Raw genomic sequence first — 20,192 nt, 5'->3', positions numbered from 1 at the left:
CTCTTGAAGAAGTAAACGCCTGGGCTCAATCATTTGACAAGCTGATGCTTACTCCAGCTGGCAGAAATGCTTTTCGTGAATTTCTACGAACAGAATTCAGCGAGGAGAACATGCTTTTCTGGATGGCCTGTGAGGAACTGAAACAAGAATCCAACAAAAGTGTCATTGAAGAAAAAGCAAGACTAATTTATGAAGATTACATTTCCATCCTTTCTCCAAAAGAGGTATATTGCTTTCCCCAGTATATTCTTTGATGCTGCTTTGCACTCTTAGTTCTCACACGTGTTTAAAGCTACAACAATACCGAGGGAGAACTTTTTTTCCCCCCACATTCCACTGCCATCTAGTAGAGTTTGAGGGGAAAAAGGCAAACCCATCGTTGAGGTGAGATGGTCAAAACTATTTTCATGGCTGTAAGACAGCTTTTCCTATGCTACCCTGGCCTGCTGATGTGAAGTCCTTAGTCTGAGGCATAAAATACACAGACGAACACTTCATCCTCACTCAACTTAAAATTTTATTTGTTGGACAAATCAGTTTCCTTTTTTCTTTGCACCAGGAAGGGGGTGTGCACGTCTCTCCAAAAGCACAGTAACCACAAAGAAAGTGTTATTTGCAAAGCACAAAGGGCTCAAAGAGCGGCTGACAAAATACGGCATAGAACAAACGCACCAACTTCCTGAGAATTTTCAATACTTTTCACTTTGCTGTTAGCAAATATGTCAAGTTTCAAAGACACCTCAGTTCAGTTTGAATATAATCCTGCCAAGTAGGCTTTTTTTTTTTCAACCTCCCAATATCCTTGCAAAACTCAAACTTAATTGCGGTGCAAGCTTATAAAAATGCTGTTAAATCTAGTCAGTCCATTCCAGTAATGCCAGTATCTTTCTACAGACACTGGAGCCTTTGCAGAAGAAAAATGACAACATTACTTGTGTGTTGTACAGAATCATGATATAGCCATACCTGTGGTTCGCATCAATTCACCCTGCTTTTTGAGAGGAATCTGATTAAGCAACAGCTTCCCACGTTACAGTTTCCATCTGCGTCACACCGCTTACTCCAAATTCAGGCTCTTTACAACTGCACTAATTCCCAAGGAAACGAACTGTCACGAAACATTACAAATCCTCTCTACTACAGAGCGGGATGTTGGTCTGGGAATAGTGCGCCAGTCTCCCAGGTGTCAGTAATAACGGGATGGCGGGCAGCCTAGTTCAAAGGTCGCCTCAGCGAGAATATATCTCTGTCCATACTCAAGAGATTACTACTTCTAAATTTCAACACTGTCGTATTTTGCCTAAGTATATTTAGCAGGTTTTATACTCTTGAAGGACACCAGCTGCTTTTTCAACCAATAAAACAAACCTAAACTTCCTGTGTGTATTATTCGCCACTATTAATTATGTGACTTTCTGTTTTAATACGCAGGTCAGTCTGGACTCCAGAGTAAGAGAAGTTATTAACCGAAATATGCTGGAACCCTCACAACACACCTTCGATGATGCACAGCTTCAAATTTATACCTTAATGCACAGAGACTCCTACCCACGGTTTATGAACTCTTCCATTTATAAGGACTTGCTTCGGTCCTTATCTGAAAAATCCATTGAAGCATAGGATTTTTTCTTAAATGTATTTATTTTAAACCAAACGGAACTCTGGGCTACACCAATCCACAGGGAATTTAGAATCAATCAGATATTTACCTGAAAATAACTCAGGCAAGTTTTACTACAGACTGAATGTTTTAAACCCGCACAAGGCTCTGACACAATCAGCCAACTACAGTTTCTGATCAAATTCAGTGTCACTTTGCAAAAGAGAGTGAAGAGAAAATGTTGTTGTTCAAAAAATGCAGTATTTTTTTCAAAGGCAGCACGCAGCTCAGATGCCAACCAGTAACGACGTACATCTGAGGTACAAATGCCAACCGAGCATGAAAACCAGATTTTCTTTTGAAGTGGAGCGTTAGAACTTTCTTGAAAGCCCAACCAGTTGTCCCATTCACACTGTGACCAAAGTAAAAATTGTCAATATCTGGGTTACACTAGACTAAGTTTCACTTGCTGTACGAATTCATACCTGGCAGAGGTACACTCCACGTGTCTTGGTATATTTAATGTGTATACGAAGCGCTAATGGCAATCGGTACGGCAATATCAAGTCGATGAAAGCTAATGGTTGAAATAATGCTGCCTATAAAAATCTTTTGCTGCAGAATTGTTATTTTACTACTAGAGTCTGCTGAAAGCATTTTTAAGTTCATATTGTTGATGTTTATAAAGTTAAATTATTTACTTAAGAGGAAGAAGAATCTGGGCAATTTACATTCCAAAATAAAGCACAAGGATTCTCACATATTCTTCTCTTCCCTCAGGAGGGAGATGTAAAAACCCTTTCACCGTTTGCTCCTGAGAGGGTGGCAGTATCGACCATCTGGGTTTTGTACATATTAAATTCTCCCTGACAGATTTTGTAAGGTTTCTATTACAGATACACACACATTTCATTGACAAAAGAAGGAAGATGGAACTGTTCTGTCCTGATACAGCACTACTTCAGACTGTCCGAAAGAAAAGCAACAGCGCTATCCATACTAATAAACCACGTTCACTTACAGTTTCCCCAAAGCATTACACTTCTTTCTGGTCATATCTCAAAATCAGTAATCACAGGAAGTATTAGGAAGAAAGTAAGTTGGATCTATTTGTAGATCTGTTATTCTAATAATGTCTTTATTTTAAATTACAAGATTCACTACCATTCCACTATATTCAACTTTGGGGTTTATAGTGGACTTCCATTGAACTGTGTTTTTTTCCTGCACATTTATTTAAATGAACCAAATGACACTCATAGGTTGGAAAAGTACATATGGGGAACAGAAAGAAAAAAAAAATACCCCTAGAAGGGAAGAACCAGACAGGCACAGTTCAGTGACATTTACCGTAGCCTTTCTAAAACCTACTCTTTGGCTAATTCCAGCACTATGAAAAATGGGGACCTTCTCTGAAAAAAAGGAAATGGGAATAACAAGGCAGAATTTAAGAAATCAATTTAATTGTTTCCTCAATGCACTTGGCAGGACACACGTTCTCCCCTTACTGCATTCGCATTACTAAACAAGTAACAGTGAGACTTTTCATTACACAGCACCACAGGAAACGACCTGGTACACAGTAAGTTAACAAGAGCAATGGACCAGTTTCCATCACCTCCTTCCATAAACAAAACACTGTCAGCACAAAAAAATACACCAAGAAACCTAAAGAGAGACAGCAAAACAAAGTGCCTTTGCCCTCTGTAGCACAGCACCGGATAGCTAAGGCGAGGGGAAGCCCTTCTACAGACCACTATTTAAGACACGGTCCAGTTAGCGGTTGCCACTGCTGAACGTATCGACATTGGTTATCTCAGCTGAATTTGTAGCAAAGATATCCAAAGCACTACCGATCCAATCTCAGTTTACATAATTACATGATAGGCAGCGACTTTAACAGAGCAGACAAGATGTATCGGTAAGGCAGCACTCACGGGGAGCTCGCAGGCAAACCCAACGATGCTGTACTTGTTTTAAAACATCAGGGCAGGTAAGAGTGCTCTAAAACTCTTCTAAGTTGACAAAGTCAGTTTAACTAGGTCAGATACAGCTTGCTGGAAAGATCAGACACACACATCAGAAAAAGTTCAAAGTGTGTCATTTCATGAAATGGAGGATTTCGTTTCTTTTAAGTTATCTCTCTTCCCTGGAAAGATACCGCATTAGGAGCTGGAAGACAGCCCAAACACTCCTAATTTATATTAAACAATATATTCTATTATTCTGCAAGAAAAAGAAGATGTAATGAAATTAGAGGGGAGAGAAAACTATATTGGTTTGGGCAGTTCCATGGTTAACATCAGATTATTAAAAGAAGAAAATAATAATTCCTAAGCTTATTTTCCATGTGCCACAACTTCTAAGCAACTAAAATTAGGTGGTTTTCATTTTACTTCTGCGTTACAATATGCTGACATTTGCAATGCGGATCTTGCCTGAAAAATCGTAACAAATTTTAATGCTGTGTTTCAGGTTTAAGCTTACACCCAACACCAATGGCAGAACACTGGTCCTGAGATAGCCTGAGAGCACACCTTAAAGAAACCAACCAACCAATCCACTCCCCTAAATATCTTGTTATTTTGAGGCTGGTTAATGCTGGATTTAATTGGGGGGGGGGGAAGAAAAACCCCACCCGCACAGAAGACCATTTTTAACTCCATTTCATTATATACTTGCTCATTAGGCACGAACTTTTCTGAGGGCAAATGAGTTGCACTGAAAAGGAAAAGTTACTATAGACAGGCTGTCACATGAACAGCAGGAGAAAATAATCGTATTGACACAAGGTATTATTTATAATTCATTAAGTAAGAAATTATCACAAAATCAATTTATCCTAGCTTGAAAATAAGCTTGGTTGGTTTGTCTTGGCATTTATCTAACTGCAGGATATCATTAAGCTCTAACAACTTTCCAGTCCACTGGTATTCTTTCTTCAATGTCTGCACTTCACAAACCAGTAACTCCCACAGAACATACATACTGTTAAAGACTGCTCTTTTCACCAGCCTGCTAAGCGGTATTAAAATTGCATGGGCTCCTTCAGCCAAGATATTGTGCTTTACACTGACCTTTAAATTCCAAAGTCATTAGCATAATACAAGCGAAAGAAAAACATTTTTTTTAATATATATCCTGAAGGGCTCTACTATATAAAGATAGATTAACATTTACCACAGAAACATCATTTTTGATTACAAATGATAGCTGAAAAAGAGAAAGTGATGAGAAAGACTAGCACAATGTGAAGTAATTTTTAAACAAGTTTGCTCCAAACAGTACTTAAGAACAAGTGCCTTCTGCCATGAGAGGCATCAGTACCATTTCAATGACATGAACGAAAGATTTTCTATGCTAATGTAACTAAATGAATCCCAAACCTTTAAAAATGGTAAAACAATTCAAGATTAGTGATGATCTAGTGAAACAGAAGCTAACACACAGCTGTATGAAATTGTACTTAAAGAGGTGAAACTCCTCAGGTTTATTTATATGAATGACTAGTAACGATCTATTTCAAAAGGTATGTGTTTGACAGGTAATACAACCACTTTTTGCAGAACGAAGACTTCATGTTGATGAGTTTAAGTTCTAACTAAGCTGGTGTGGGTTGTAAGCTTCAATTTAAAATTCACGTATGTGACCACAAGTGGAATCCTGAACTCTGGATAAAACCGTGCGCTTCCTCCGCAATGCTTGGAAAGTGCAACAGGGCTTCAAAGTGGGAGTCACAAAAGCCAAGATCATCGAGCAGGTATTCACCTTCTGCTTAGTGCTAGTCAAAAAGAATCATTCAGTACAAGGTATTTTAAAACCCACGCTTTCTCCTGAGCAAGTTCAGAGAATTATATATGAGGAAATGTCTTCTAACCAAGGGTCTGGAAACTGTGTTTTCTGAGCAGCAGAAACCTCCATCCTTCCTTACAGAAGAAAGATGGCATCCTTAAAGATCTACATACACACATGTACACACTTTAAAAGGAACGTGACCCCTTCTTTTTCTCTGCTAGATTAGTGTAAAAACTAGCTTAAGTTGTAGGGCAACTATGTTCCAGTCTCTCTTTTGTCTGAGAGGATTCAAACGTCCGTAAAGGTAATAAAAAACCCCTTTCTACTCTGGGATGGGAGAGATTCATCACCAGTTCTGCTGGCATGTTTCACTGCATAAAATACCCAAATGCACTGGGTCAGCCGTAGCATGACTGCAGCTCAGCAGATAAGCCAGCCAGCTGGGGAAGTAAGGTGCGGTCCCAGCCCCACCTCTGCATTCTTCTCCTATACATCCTTCAGACTTTGCATCCTCTCCAATAGAGGAGGGCAACACCAGACGACTGAGAAAACTGAAGTACGTGTTGAACAGAGGTGCATCCAAAGCTCACTGCTGGGCAGCTTTATTTTTGGATCTGGGTAACGAAAAATGAAGCATGAACAGAGTTTAGGCAACTATGATCTTTTTTGGATCTAGTTCTTGGACTTCGTCTTTCACTGTGAGGAAGAAACTGTTCTTTTTACCCCGGGGACAGAAAAGAGAAAGGGTGAAGGCTGATGTGCAGCCCTAAGGTAACATCAGGTGAAATGTTTTATTTGAACTCCTACTTGGATACGCCTACATCACAGAAAGCACTATCGCAGTTCTAGTTCTTTTAATAAAGTCCAGATATAATTCTGTAAGTACAGAAATACAATTACTGTATTTTCTCAAAAGGTAGTTCTCCTTGTGAGTGTCACAATCAGGCATGAAGATTAAAGGACATGTAGCGTGAGGAAAGTTATGCAAACCAACCTGTGCCTGCCCTGTATATATGCAGTGAACAGCAGTGGAAATCTAGATCTATTTGGCGTCCAATTTGCAATCATTTTTAACATAACTTCTTGGACTTTTTCCTTTACAAAGGTCTCCAAACAAAGCACTGCAATTGATATTAAACGTGTCATTAGTTTGTTGTTGTCTTAAACAACTTGAAAAAAAAAAAAAAATCAATTACACATCTTTAAGTAACACTTAAGAAGCAATCCTGCCAAAAGACCTACACACGGGCTAAAACCAAACCCATTCTGTTAGTAGAAAAGAGAATGTTTTCTGAATTGGGGAATTAATAGCAAATAAATTGAGTTAAAAACGCTTTTATATGAAGTTATGCAAGAAACTTTAAATGCTGAACAATTTTGTGCCTTAAAACGTTTGTAACTAAACTTCTATTTTAATCCTTTTTCCTTTAGCAGAAAAGCCACTTTTCCTTCCTTGCACAAGCTGACTGGAAAAGCTTGCTCTGTGAAGTATTCACCAAACACTTCTTTTCTGGCAAAGCTCAAGTGTCATCATACTACTTCCAACTCATTTATTACGATGGCCACCATCATGGAAAAAATATTCAACATGGAAAATCTTATTTTTCCTTTACAGTCAAGGAATTTATTCTCCAGGAAACGCACATACTCTTCCCATCCCCCCATGAACCCTTTATACATTGCCAGGATAGACCTCCTCAGCCCCAGGCTTCGATAAATTAAATAATATAAACTTAGGTATAATGAAAGAATTTAATATTTTCTAAAGATGTTGACATATTTTTCCTTGAAAGAACATTTGAAAATACTTCTAAGCATGTGCACTGTTAAAAAGCAGGCTCTAACAAAGCAGTATTTGTATCATTCCACATATGGAATAGACCATAACTTTAATAATTTATTCTCACCTGCAGGTCTATGATTGACATTGGCTACTCTGTATCTCAAAATTCAGTTAATGAACAAAATTATTGTCATTTATACAAAGGAATTTAATATTACCTCCCTAGCCAGTTTATATGGTGATGAACTGGTTATCTGATGTTACTAGGACAGCCTACAACACAACGCCTTTGCTTATTTACAAAGTCTAAATCAAATTTGGTTGTCAAGCACGTTAGGCAAAACTGAACACTCAAATCAGATTTAACCGACTATTTTAAGACATTCCTAGAAATAATACCTACTGATAGAATGTAAAATACATGCTTTGGGCAATAAAAGATATTGCATTGATCAAAGCTGGTTACATAAACAAGCTTAACCAACCACTGCAAAAGAGGTCATCATATCCATTAATAAATTTCCAAACCCCATGACCACAAATTCAGTCCCAATTCAGAAACAGTATGTACAAACTAGAGTTAACTAAACTGTGAATTAGTTAACAACTGAGTTTAACATAATTAGGTGAGGTTAAACACTTTTTCTGTTTGCAAAACTAGTGAACACAGCAGCAAGGAACAAATTCCATTCTTACAACTGAACAAGCATGGAGAGATAAAATACATATAGGAGGAGTATGTGTGTTTCAGATCGCAAAAAATACAGTATATTATTCACACAGTTAGAAAAAACCAAGCCAATTACCAAAATGTTTAATTGGTAAAAGTTTAATGTCAACTTACTTATAAAAATGAAAAAATATTTTAACATTCACCATACAATTGAGCAACCTGGCCCTACTGACTATCAGCTATAGGAAGGCATTTAAGGAAATGATGGTTGTGTCAAAACAAAGGCTAACTTCAGGCATGTATGCTGCTTTAAAAAAAAAAAAAAAGAAAACAAAACCCAAAAAACCTCTCATTTGCAGGAAGCTAGATGCTTAGCCTAGTTTTTAAAGCTAATTACAAAATCCTCTTTCATACTGGTCCAGATGTCTTGACAATTTCTTCTTCTAACAGAACTGTCAAAAGAAAAGAATTTTTATGAGATCTTCATACAGCTTATTTCTAAATCTTTGCAAGAAGAAACAGAAATATGACACCATAGTTAAGATATGGAGATTACTAGTTAAAGCATTTGCTTAATTCATAACCATTCCTTCACTCAAGTGTCTTTTGTAACCACCACCTTACAGAAGGTTTTAAGGACAAATGAACTTTTCCAGGTACTGCATCAATTTCTAAGCTTTATAAATTATTTAGATATCTCAGAGTACAGATTTGAACAATATTCAGTAATAAGATATGTAAAACAAGATGCATAAAAGAATTTGTTTTTTTAATGCAGTAATCTTAACGTATGCTGTGCAACATGGTTCTGCAGAGCTACAGCATTCTTAACAGAAAAATAACGGAATGCTTCATATTGCATGCTACCAGATCTTAACTTGTAAATTTTACAGGCCTTCATTTCAGTGTTTCTCCACTTTATTGGACTACCAGTGTTCCTCAGAAGCTTTTATAATTCCCATTTCCTGAACTTAAAAAAAAATTGAAAACCAGTTATCACTGCCCTACACTTATCCTGACACAGGAAGAGAATCATAGAATCATTTAGGTTGTAAAACACCTTTAAGAGCATCAAGTCAAACCATTAACCTAGCACTGCCATCCCACCACTAAACCACGTCCCTAAGCACCTCATCTACCTGACTTTTAAATACCTCCAGGGATAGGGACTCAACCACTTCCCTGGGCAGCCCATTCCAGTGCCTGACAACCCTTTCTCTGAAGAAATTTTTCCTGATGTCTAGCCTAAACCTGCCCTGGTGCAACTTCAGACCATTTCCTCTTGTCCTATCGTCCGTTACCAGGGACAAGAGGCAGACCCCCACCTCACTACAGCCTCCTTTCAGGCAGTTGTAGAGGGTGATAAGGTCTCCCCTCCGCCCCCTCTTCTCCAGACTAAACACCCCCAGTTCCCTCAGCCACTCCTCATAGGACTTGTGCTCCAGATTCCCCACCAGCTTTGTTGCTCTCCTCTGGACATGTTCCAACAATGCAATGTCCTTCCTGTAGCGAAGGGCCTAAAACTGAACACAGTATTCAAGGTGTGGCCTCACCAGCACCGAGTATAGGGGCACGATCACTTCCCTGCTCCTGCTGGCCACACTATTCCTGATACAAGCCAGGATGCTTCTGGCTGCCTTGGCCACCTGGGCACACTGCTGGCTCATATTCAGCCAGCTGTCAACCAGTTACCCCAGGTCCTTTTCCACCAGGAAGCTTTCCAGCCACTCTTCCCCAAGCCTGTAGCGCTGCATGGGGTTGTTGTGACCAAAGTGCAGGACCCGGCACTTGGCCTTGTTGAACCTCATACAGCTGGCCTCGGCCCATTGATCCAGCCTGTCCAGGTCCCTCTGCAGAGCCCTCCTCCCCTCGAGCAGATCAACACTCCCACCCAGTCTGGTGTCATCTGCAAACTTATTGAGGGTGCACTCAATCCCCTCGTCCAGGTCATTGATAAAAATGTTAAACAAGACCAGCCCTAGAACTGAGCCCTGAGGGACACTGCTTGTGACCAGCTGCCAATATGGCAGCAATCATATCTGGTTTTTTATCCCCCGACAAAAGGTCTAAAAAGGCCTATTCCACTCATCGAAGCAGAGATTAAAAATAGTTAGAATGTCTTTGCATGAAGAAAGAGAAAACACAGTGACTAACTTGCCACTCCATTGTATAGCAAAGCAGTACTGTAACTAAATGTCAAAAGGACTAAGTCAATGTCCTGACTTCTCTCCCCCTTTGCCACTGACCTATTTGTGTGATCTCACACCTTCAGTCAAAAATACTTTTCTAGCCTAAAGCTATTTTACAGTATTAACATGTAATACCATTAATGGGCTAAGAAATAACCAAAAGTCAAGAGAAACTTGTGTGTCGTTTACTGTAAACCAAAATTAAGCACAGAGCCTGGCTGTCTGCTATCAAATACACAGAGCAGTTGAACAGTCTTACCTTCCATCTGTTTCCACATTCGTTACAGACAACAAACGTTGTCATGGGTTCATCAGCACTGCGGGTTTGAACCTTTGGCAAAGGCAACAGTCAGAGTGGAAAAGGAAAATTAGTATCTTCAACTTCCATTAGTATGTGTTCAATATGAAGGTTTAAAATCAAAGTTTAACATTAAGGGAACACATTTGTTAAAATGTTAAAATACAAGTTAATTTTCCGTATCAACTGAAACTATTTTTTTGTCTAGACTACAAAGTGATCATAAACTTATGTTTTGACAGATTTAGTAGCACTAAAATATCAATTTTGGCATAAAAATTACGCATATAATTCTAGGAAAAGATTCAGCAATAAAACTACATGTTCAGTACAGTTTTGCATATATGTACCGATGCTAAGGCTTAGAAGTCTCATGACTGAAAACCAGCTTTCTACTTAAAACACCTGATATACAATATTAAATTATAAATGCAGCCCTGCGTTTAAATTATAAGCATGCCCTGAAGCACCGCTAAACAAATTAAAACCCTTCTCGCACATATTTCCTAATTAAAATAGGAAAAGGTTGTAGGAATGATCGTAAATCAGGATCTAGTGTTAGTCAAATGGTAGGGTTTATATATATAAAAAAATTGTGTACAGGTATATATATTTTGTTTGTATGTATCATTATTTTCTGCTATTTATTCCCTCTGTAAAGAAAAGCTTACACACATTAAAAACAGTAAAGTAGCTCTCCTGCACATAAAACCATATTAATAAAATGTAATAAAAAGAATCAGCAAAAACTCAGCATTGCAAAGAAACCGACATTTCAGGCTATATATATACACTCAGCTTGGATTTATACAAAATCTTTGGTAAATTAATAAAACTAACATTCTTTACACAAGCACAGCTAAGTAGATCCAACTATCTTCATGTATTTTGTAATTTGTTAGCATTTTGTTAGAAGTTCGTTTTGTAATTAAAACTTCTTTTTTCTGACAATCTTTATATAGGAATTAAGCTTTGAAAAAAGGAAAATGAAGAGGTCGAATAACCACGTACCTGGGTGTATGTACAGTTCTTCTTTTTGCACTTGCCACATGTAAACAGATCAGTTTGGGTACCTCCTGTTTTAGCCATCTGGTGCTCTCTGATCGCTTCTTTGGTCAGATTTTTGCGCATTTCTTTCAGCTCATCACTTGCCATTTCCTGTTACGGACAAAGAGTAGAGAGAGTTTACTAGAGAGCTTTTGTTTTAAACAAGTCATTACCACTGTGTGAGTATGTACCATTTTTGATTTAGAATCCATGAGCAACAACTATTGAAGGGCAAACTAATTCTAAACATTTTTAACTTTACAAGACTTAAACTGGGATATTTCACAGCACAGAAGCTACAAAAAGTTAACTTTTTTTTCCCCTACGTAGCTGGGGGGGGGAAAAAAAAAAAAAAAAAAAAGAATCGGTAAAAGTTACAATATCAAACACCTAGAACATTTCTATGCAAAAGCATTTCTGAACTTCAGAAATTCAATAGAGAGACAAGATAGAAGAGGACTTAAAAGTCCTCTAGAGAGGGGGCAAAAGATCCTCTCCCTAAGTTAGATCCTGGCATAATTATCTCATTGACCTACAGAAGATTATTATAGGAAAAAATTACATTATTTTTACTATTTCCATGTTTGTACTGAGGAAGACAGTATAGACATAATTTACCATAAGTCACCAGAAGTCATATACACTTAGTTTCAAAACACTAACCGAAGAGCTCAGATTCACCAATTTTCTTTTTCCTTTAAAACAGTTTGAGTGTGCAGATCTCCTCAACGTATAGTAACCAAGCATGCAAAGCAAACCCAAGTCATTCAATTTTTCTTCAATAAAGTTTTTTCAGCCATTAAAATTTTAGTCCAAGACATTAATTAAAACAAAGAATGGGCACTGGACAACACAAAACGTATGTCTGTGCATATGTACATACACACATGTAGAATGAAAAAAATCAAAATATGCACTGATACATATTTCTTTTACATATATCTTTACATATTCCTTTATCAGCCTCTGTTTGCCCTAACCTTTACGTAAAGCTATAGGGGAAAAAAAACCACCACCTGAACAAAAAACCCCACTTGTCTTTAAATTAAAGCTCATTGTTATTTTCACAATTTGATCATAAATTTAATTTCTTTCAGTCTCCAAGAAACTCCTTTATACCTGATTTGGAGGGGTAGAATCCAACACATACAAGCAGAACTACAAAACTGAAATCGGATGTTAACCATGCTTTTGTTTTTCTCTCTCATAAAATCTAATTTTTCATTTGACTTCCTAGATTTACTTTGATTTGTAAAGACAATGAGCACCTGAACGGGAATTTCTATTCAAGTCTCCAAAATGTACTTTAAATAACATAAATTTAATTTGATTCAAAGGGCAATTCTTCTAGCTTCTTTCCCCTATTATTAATGGCTTTTTCTATTTATTATGAAGAGTTTCCTTCAAAAATCACTTGAAGTAGTCTGTCAAATTTCAGGTAAGCTTTAAATAAACACTGAAAATGCCAACAGGAGAGGGACTGATCTTTAAAACCACAGTGTTATAATTTGCATAGGAGTATAACAGCAGAGGCTAGCATTTGAAAAACAAATGGCAAGACAGGCTAACACATATATCCAGAAAGGTGAACGGGTAAGCAGCTTGGAGGCACTAGCCAGACATATTTACATCTTCCTAAACTTAAAAAACTATCACTGATATATCATGTGGCCTTTTAAAAACAGCGACATACCACGATTCAGGAAATTTACACACAACAGCTTACGGGCCTTCCGACTTAAAGACAAAAATCAGATATTTAGGAACCATTAGCAGACACCACTTTCATTCCCTCTGCCCCAACACAGCCCTGTGCAAGCCACACACAAGCCACAGTCTCGCAAAAGTGCGGGCCCCTTCCATAAATTATTCTTATGGCTAATAAATACAGGCCAGGACATAAGTCCAATAGGGAAATAGTTCAAGGCCTATGCTTTACTTACCTCTGCTGTCATTTTGGCAAACTTGTCAGGAGGAATGTTCCCACATAACACATTTTTCCTTAGATTAGGATTCTTTGCATCCTTGAGATTCGCTATTCTACTTCGTACCCTATTTTTGTATTTCATATCAGTGTTTTTTAATTCTTGAAAAATAGGTGCTTTGGATTTAAGGAACAAAACATTAACAAGTAAAATCTATAAAGGATTCATTTTTTGGAGCAACTTTCCTAAAGCAATGCACTTCTCCACTGTTGATCAAGTCCTCCCCCTCCCACCCCAACCAACAGTTACTTTCCTGTTCAGTGCAGGAGAATTCACGTCCTTCTGAAGCCTAATCACAGTTTCACACATGGTCAGTGAAACGCGAATTTTTGGGTAGTAGGATCTCACCCATAAATTTATGTCCAGTTCCTTGACCTCATCCTAAGGATTAACTGATTTCCAAGCCAAATATTCAAACACTGGCAGCTCACGAACAGAATTTTAAACCAGGTTTGCAACAGAAACAGGAAAGTCTTTAACAGGAACGGTGGCTGACCGTAATTACCAAAGAACATTAGCAAGTTAGAATCATGACTATTTCTATGCTCAAGAATACCCCCACCAAAAAAAACCCCCTAAAATAAAAAGAAGCCCAGACCTCTGCTCTGTAACTATTCAAACACTACTACCAGAACAACCCTTTTGAAAATTCCAAATTCATTTAGGAATAAACTTCAAGAAAATGAAATAAAGTCATTAGAAAAAGATTAAAACTGTTAACAAGAAAAGATTTAAAAATAACAGCATTTTATGTCAGAATGTTTCAAGTAAGATACAATATTGCTGCTGCAAGGAAAACATATTGAACTGAAAAAAAACCCCACACACTCACCTACACACATTCCTACATGTTTTAAGGCAAATCATTTAGGTTGTGCTGATTTTTTGAACACTTAATTTCTGCACTGATGTGTTGAACACAGTTTGCTATTTTTGTTTTAAATTAAATTTAAAAGTATTCAATACAGACCAAGTTAATTAATTTTAACATTATCAATGCTTTTTAAAAATACTCTTGTTCTAGAGCACACAGATGTACGACAAAGGATATCTTCTTCAATCTGAGAACCCAGCTCTTCCTCATCAGCACCAATAGCAATGTAATCATCTGAGGAAAACAAATATTAAAATATTAGCAACCTGACAATCTCAGTGTTTTATATCCCTGAGAGCCCATTTGAAACTCTGAAACTCAGCACATTATGAAACAACTGCAGTGAATTTTCCTTTTCTACAGGAAAGTTTAATTTACTGTATGCTTACCCTTTCAAAATGTTGTTAACATATTACTTGGAAAAACAAAAATAAGTGAAATGAAGAGTGCAATAGGAGTTTAAAAAAGTAGAGCAACCTTAAATCTTTCACTAAAACACAAATTCTGAAATCTAATTGCAAATACAAGTAGTAATAAAAAGCTTTGCTATACAGAAAAATTTAAAATATTCTAGTAGACTTGGCAAATACCCATCTCCACAGCATATCTGTATGTAGAATAACTATTATAAAAAGAAAACATTTTGTATGGCATTTCATCGGTTCTTTCAGTCCACACAATACAAGCACAAGCAATTAATGTTTTGCATTCATGCAAGAGAAAGATTTCATTAGACACATAGTAATTAAATAACAGAAACAATATTATTAGGTATTTTTTAAAAATGCAAAGCAGAGATGTGTGATAAAACATGTAAATTAGAAGAAATAAACCACAGCAATCTTGAAGACAATGCAGCACTTGACCTAAAATGTCTCAAGATAATTATTTACTGTTTCTGATCAAAACCATTACTCAAAGACAGCTGCCTTTCCAAGATAGCTTAGGACAAATTAGATACAGTATGTGTTTTCCTCCTTCTCATTTTAACACGGGTGTACTTGAATGAGTAATCCAAACACCATTTCTCCCTCCATCTCATGCTGAAGGCCACAAAACCAGAAAATAACCTTATTTTTGCGACTGGCATTCAACCCATGGATTCAACCTTATGTGTGCTGTAGAAAGTAACACAGCAAAAAGAGTTCTTGGAAAACTAACTAAAATTAAGACTACACAGAATTATGAATACTAAGATGCTATATGCAACTCTCTGGTCACAAATTATTTTAGAAGTCTATGAACTACATATCCAGAGGACCACAAACTCAAGGTCTTCAGTCAGCTTTGAGTACTGTCTGTACCTGAATTTATGTGAATTAAAAGAAAGAATAAAAGAGTGAAGAGGGTAAAAATGGGCAACTCTGAAATCTGCTTGCACTGGGTCAAGTTACACTACGCTAAGAACAAAGGAATAGGAGCTGGGTTGTAAGTTCTGGTAGAAGAGACGGAGCCACAAGAAAAAAATCAGGTCATTCTAAGGAGTCCAACTTTTAGTTTGCTCCTTATCTAGGATATCATTCAATCTGTCAGTTTTAAGACACCCAAGTGCACATGAGGAGGGAAAAAGAAAAAAGCCCAAAACAGTCAAGGAATTTACAGATGCCCAAAAGGCGTGGAAAAAGAGCAATGCAAGACTCTCTTACTGCAAGTATCTCAATGAAACTTCAAGATTAAATCAAAACAGAAAGGCAGCCTTCAAAAACCAAATCTGAAGGCCCACAGGATCTCTGGTGTAAGAAAGGCAGGCATGTATATAGTGGCACTCTCAGTCAGAGATAAGACAAAAAAAATAGCAGCTTCCACAAAATGATTTAAATGAGGAATTAAGGAGGCAATAACCTTCCTGAAAAGAAGTTCCACTGTAGGCAAGATATCAGATGAACAAAAGCCACAAAATGTCCCCATCATCAGCAATAAAAATGTATTTCCATACATTCCCATGCTGTCAAGGTTACTCATTATTTGCAACTTGGATGAACTTGCCTATGAGTATATACACAGAAATGGACATAATAAACAGGGTTTATTCTACCCTATGGGGCAGGAGAAAAACAGAGTGGGAAGGACTGAAATAGAGAAGAAGAAAACTAGTTAAACTTGAAAATATAGTCTACAAAGCTCACCTCCTGTTCTGAGAGCTGCAGAGAGCATTTCTCTACATTTCACACGTACGGAATCCGAAGTGCTTGGAGCCCGGGGAAAAGAAGGGATGAAAGAATTTGAGGGAGCACTACCTTCCTCCTTCCTGCTGCTGGAATTGCTACTTGAACTGCTAAAAAAAAGGCAAAAAGAAAACTAATATTAATGTTTTTTACCCTTCTTCAAATAACTTCGTTCCAGGGCAAAACACAGGTCTTTTGCTATATCCATTTGATGCTATTCAAAAAAGGAACACAGGCCCCCTTTTTAAAGCTACTTATAGCTCTAGAGGCAATACAATTTTAAAAGTGTCTTTAGAATATTCCCCAGGGTACTCCACACAATAGAGATACAGCAGGCATTTCACTCCATTGTGTGGCATGTAATTTTTAATTAACATGAAATCTTTTTTTTTCCCCGATGGAACTTTACTTTAAAAAACAGTGAAGATACATCACACTAACATTCAGTCTGCAGTGAATGCATTGCACTGAACCTGCTTACTGTACTGAAGTGGCATCATGGTCACAATCAATCAACAAATGTAGCTTTGCAAACTGTAAACCAAAAAGTTTTCAGCTTGCATGAGGAAAATGGTGAGAGGTTAAATTTCGATTTGAAAAAGGCTGCCAGGAACAGATTCACTAAAACCAGAAATGCACAGAAGAAATGGGCTTGCAGATACTATCTTGCAAATGTTCTTGAGCTCCTATAGTGCCATTAACACGGGCTCAGTTTTCCGATAACATGTATTTTCTGTTTACGAAAAGAAGTGCGGAATGAGATTGTTCATTAAACATAAAAGCTAACAGACCAAAGAAGTATTCTAAACCTCTAACATAGGCAATTACCACAAAGCTGTGACTGAAAGTTGTTTTACGGTTCTCAAAGCTCAGTGCTAGTATTGAGAGGAAAGAGTATTTGACAGATGAGACAGATGGAATAAACAATAACCACTCTGGCCACACCTTGAAATTGGACTTCAATCTTTTTTTAATGTCAGCAGCAGCAGGATTTACTTCCCTAACAGCACACCATTTCTTGTACAACTCTAAGTATTTCAGAAAAGAATGTGGAGTCTGTCTCTAATATGACAAATTTGGACCAAATAGTTTAATGTTAATTTATACTGAGTGAGATTATTTGTATAGTCATGAAGAATTAAGCACCTTTCTTCTCTTGCTTCAGGGCTGTTTTGTGAGGAAGATGCAGGCTCCTTTTTCTTTTCGTCAGCATCTTTATCAGTTGAAGGTCCATCTGAAAATACAAAACGTAAGAAACTCGCTTTTATCCAGAAATAGTAACCAATTTAAAGCAGTGGTAAAATATCTCTGATGTTTTCTCCTGAACCAGTTGGAAATGCTATCAGCTCCCACTCTCTGCTTTGACCTTCTCTTGCAGTACAGCCTTCCACTCCCCAACACCCTCCCCAACCCAGCAAATGGAAAATATGACAATGCTTCGGATCCTTCGAGTCAAGTCCAGCATCTGCTTAAACTGGCAGTGAAGAAATGATGAAAATGCAGACTTTTATGATTTATTTTTGCCAACTCTACTGCATCAGGTAGACAATAACTTCTTAAACTACTGCATCAAGTGTTTGGAGTTCGTCTTCCATGTTTTAAATATAAGCTCCTACTAAATACATGTAATTCTTTTTAATTATATTCACAGGATTTCTACCAAAGGACTGAACCAAACAAAACTGTGGTGTGAAAGATACCATGGTTTCCAAAAAATATAAAAATCATTTTCACATGCTTTTGAAGGAGTTTTTCAGACACACACACATTATTCTCTGTGATAGCTCTTAAACTATTTGCCTTAGTGCTTAAAAATATTTGAATTTGCCTTTCCCATTCAGGCTATGTTTAATAATGATTTTACAAAGAACAAAGACGAAAGCCCATATCAAAAAGGGCAATCACAACATTTAACTTTAGGCTAGCAAGAACACATACGCCCTTCCCTTGTAAAGAGGAATTCAGAGTGGCTAAATCGAGCTCCCGCTTGGATTTGCTCCCTAGAAAGGCTGGCTCCCTCCACTGCCTACAGAGAAAGCCTAGTGAGACTGCCATCACTCACTGACAGTTTTTGTGAATTCCTCTCTCTAAGCCCTCGTAAAGCTGCCATTACACTTCTAAATCCATAGACTGTATTATTGGGATAAGCTTATACTGCCAACCTTAAAAAGAACTAAAAACAGATCAAGAAAAGGAGGGAAATTTGGTAAGGCTCAGTCTTTCCCACAAAGATGTCCTGAACTTCGTACCTAAATCCTTGTTTAAGCATCTAAAAGTATCCTCATTTCCAGAAGAGCCCCATCCCCACATTTCTCAGGGGAACTTTGTGGTATGGAACAGACAAATTCAGGTCTCTTATTCAAGCACTGAGCATTTTTTTTCCTACAGTAGAAAATTACCGTACTGGCTTATTTTTAATAGGAACAATTTACATTTAAAGCTACATAGAAAAGATATTAAACTGAACAGGATTTTGATCCTTTCCTTAATTTTTGACTTAAGGAATTTATCAACTCAAGTATCACTTGTTAAAAAATAATCATCATAAAAAGAGACCACAGAGACAGCCATACTGGATCAGATTGAGCACCCAGCTACTATCCTGTCTCCAGCTGTACCTAAAAAGAGATGCCTGCAAAAGAGTACAGGAACCAGGCAAGCACGCAAAGCTACTCCTCCAGAATATTTCCCCAGCCTTCAGGAGCTTAAAAGTTTCCCGATTTCCTTGCCCACTGTTTGTAACTTTGTTTTCAGTCCTTGATAAATTTCTCCATTAAAGAAAAAAAGGAAAATCAAGACACAGCAGATGATGCACTTGAACTGATTTGCCTTTAATAAGCTAAAGGTGTTATGAAAAAAAATCCTAATAAAGATATCAAGTCAGTCAAGTATTATTTATAAAAAAGTAATTTTACTAAGAGAGCAAACGCAGCTATAAAGCGGAATGGATCACAGAAGTTCTTTGCTATGACACCTAAAGTGCACAATACTCAGAGAATGAAAAGAAATCGGATCTCTAACATGCATATTCACATGACTACTCTCTATGGCAACAAACGCTTATATGATATATAATTTAAAAAATATTCTAAATATTCACATAATCTCCTTTACCCTCATCATTTTTTAAGTACATGAACATTTTCGTCAGAGGCTTTAAGACAAACTGAGAGATCAAACAGGTATCTTGGGGTACAGCTCAGATTTTGCAAAACAGCATGGCTGTCTTACAGCTGAGCTCTACTTCAGCCCATTTAGCTCCATGGGGGTTTTTTTTGGCACACCAGTTGCCAAATTCAGAGCTGCCCTAGATATCTCCTGCTTATTTTGCATCAAACACACCGCTATGGTATAGCTGGCACCTGGTTTCAGTTTATCAAACGCTTCCATTTAGCCCAGCACCATTTCATCAGGGAAGGCAGGCACCTGAGAACATCCGCTGATACCCCAACTGCTCCGTTCACTTACGGCGGGGCAGGGTATACGTGAGGCATGGGGATAAAGCAAGAGGGAAAAGCACAGCTCTTCCTACACCTGCGAGCCAGTCTGGGCAAGCATTTCTCAAACCAAGGTCAAACTTCAGCAGCTGAGGCAACCAGACAATCTTCAGCAAGTATCTTCAAAACTACAACTTCTTTAATCACTTAGAGAAGAGTTTATTGACACTTTTGTTTAATCCAGTTTCGGAAATCTGAAAACAAAAGTTAACAATATTCTCTGTTTGCTTGAAATAGTCTCCTAAGCGTTTAAGTCATTCACTCGTATGGATCATAAATTGGAAAG

The 20,192-nt window shown here is 37.5% G+C and overlaps 2 protein-coding genes across 2 annotated transcripts in view; one reads left to right on the top strand and one right to left on the bottom strand.

The window, feature by feature from the left end:
* The window catches only part of RGS20 (regulator of G protein signaling 20), a 46,256-nt gene extending 44,636 nt beyond the window's left edge, over positions 1–1,620 (top strand). Inside the window, exons 5-6 of the mRNA XM_009640348.2 lie at positions 1–224; positions 1,432–1,620. The exon at positions 1–224 is cut by the window's left edge and continues 13 nt beyond it. Coding sequence (XP_009638643.2) covers positions 1–224; positions 1,432–1,620 — 413 coding nt within the window. The remainder of the gene's footprint in view (positions 225–1,431) is intronic.
* A 5,531-nt stretch (positions 1,621–7,151) lies between these two features.
* TCEA1 (transcription elongation factor A1) overlaps positions 7,152–20,192 on the bottom strand; it is a 33,887-nt gene continuing 20,846 nt past the window's right edge. The window contains exons 6-12 of the mRNA XM_035895880.1: positions 17,556–17,643; positions 16,371–16,519; positions 14,422–14,478; positions 13,329–13,483; positions 11,350–11,496; positions 10,300–10,371; positions 7,152–8,303 (exon numbers count right to left, since the gene is read on the bottom strand). Of these exons, the coding sequence (XP_035751773.1) occupies positions 8,295–8,303; positions 10,300–10,371; positions 11,350–11,496; positions 13,329–13,483; positions 14,422–14,478; positions 16,371–16,519; positions 17,556–17,643 (677 nt within the window). The 3' untranslated portion in view covers positions 7,152–8,294. The remainder of the gene's footprint in view (positions 8,304–10,299; positions 10,372–11,349; positions 11,497–13,328; positions 13,484–14,421; positions 14,479–16,370; positions 16,520–17,555; positions 17,644–20,192) is intronic.

This window comes from Egretta garzetta, unplaced genomic scaffold, assembly GCF_000687185.1.
Source record: "Egretta garzetta isolate BGI_Z169 unplaced genomic scaffold, ASM68718v1 scaffold36, whole genome shotgun sequence".
Classification (NCBI taxonomy): domain Eukaryota; kingdom Metazoa; phylum Chordata; class Aves; order Pelecaniformes; family Ardeidae; genus Egretta; species Egretta garzetta.
This window is presented reverse-complemented; position numbering and strand designations above follow the sequence as displayed.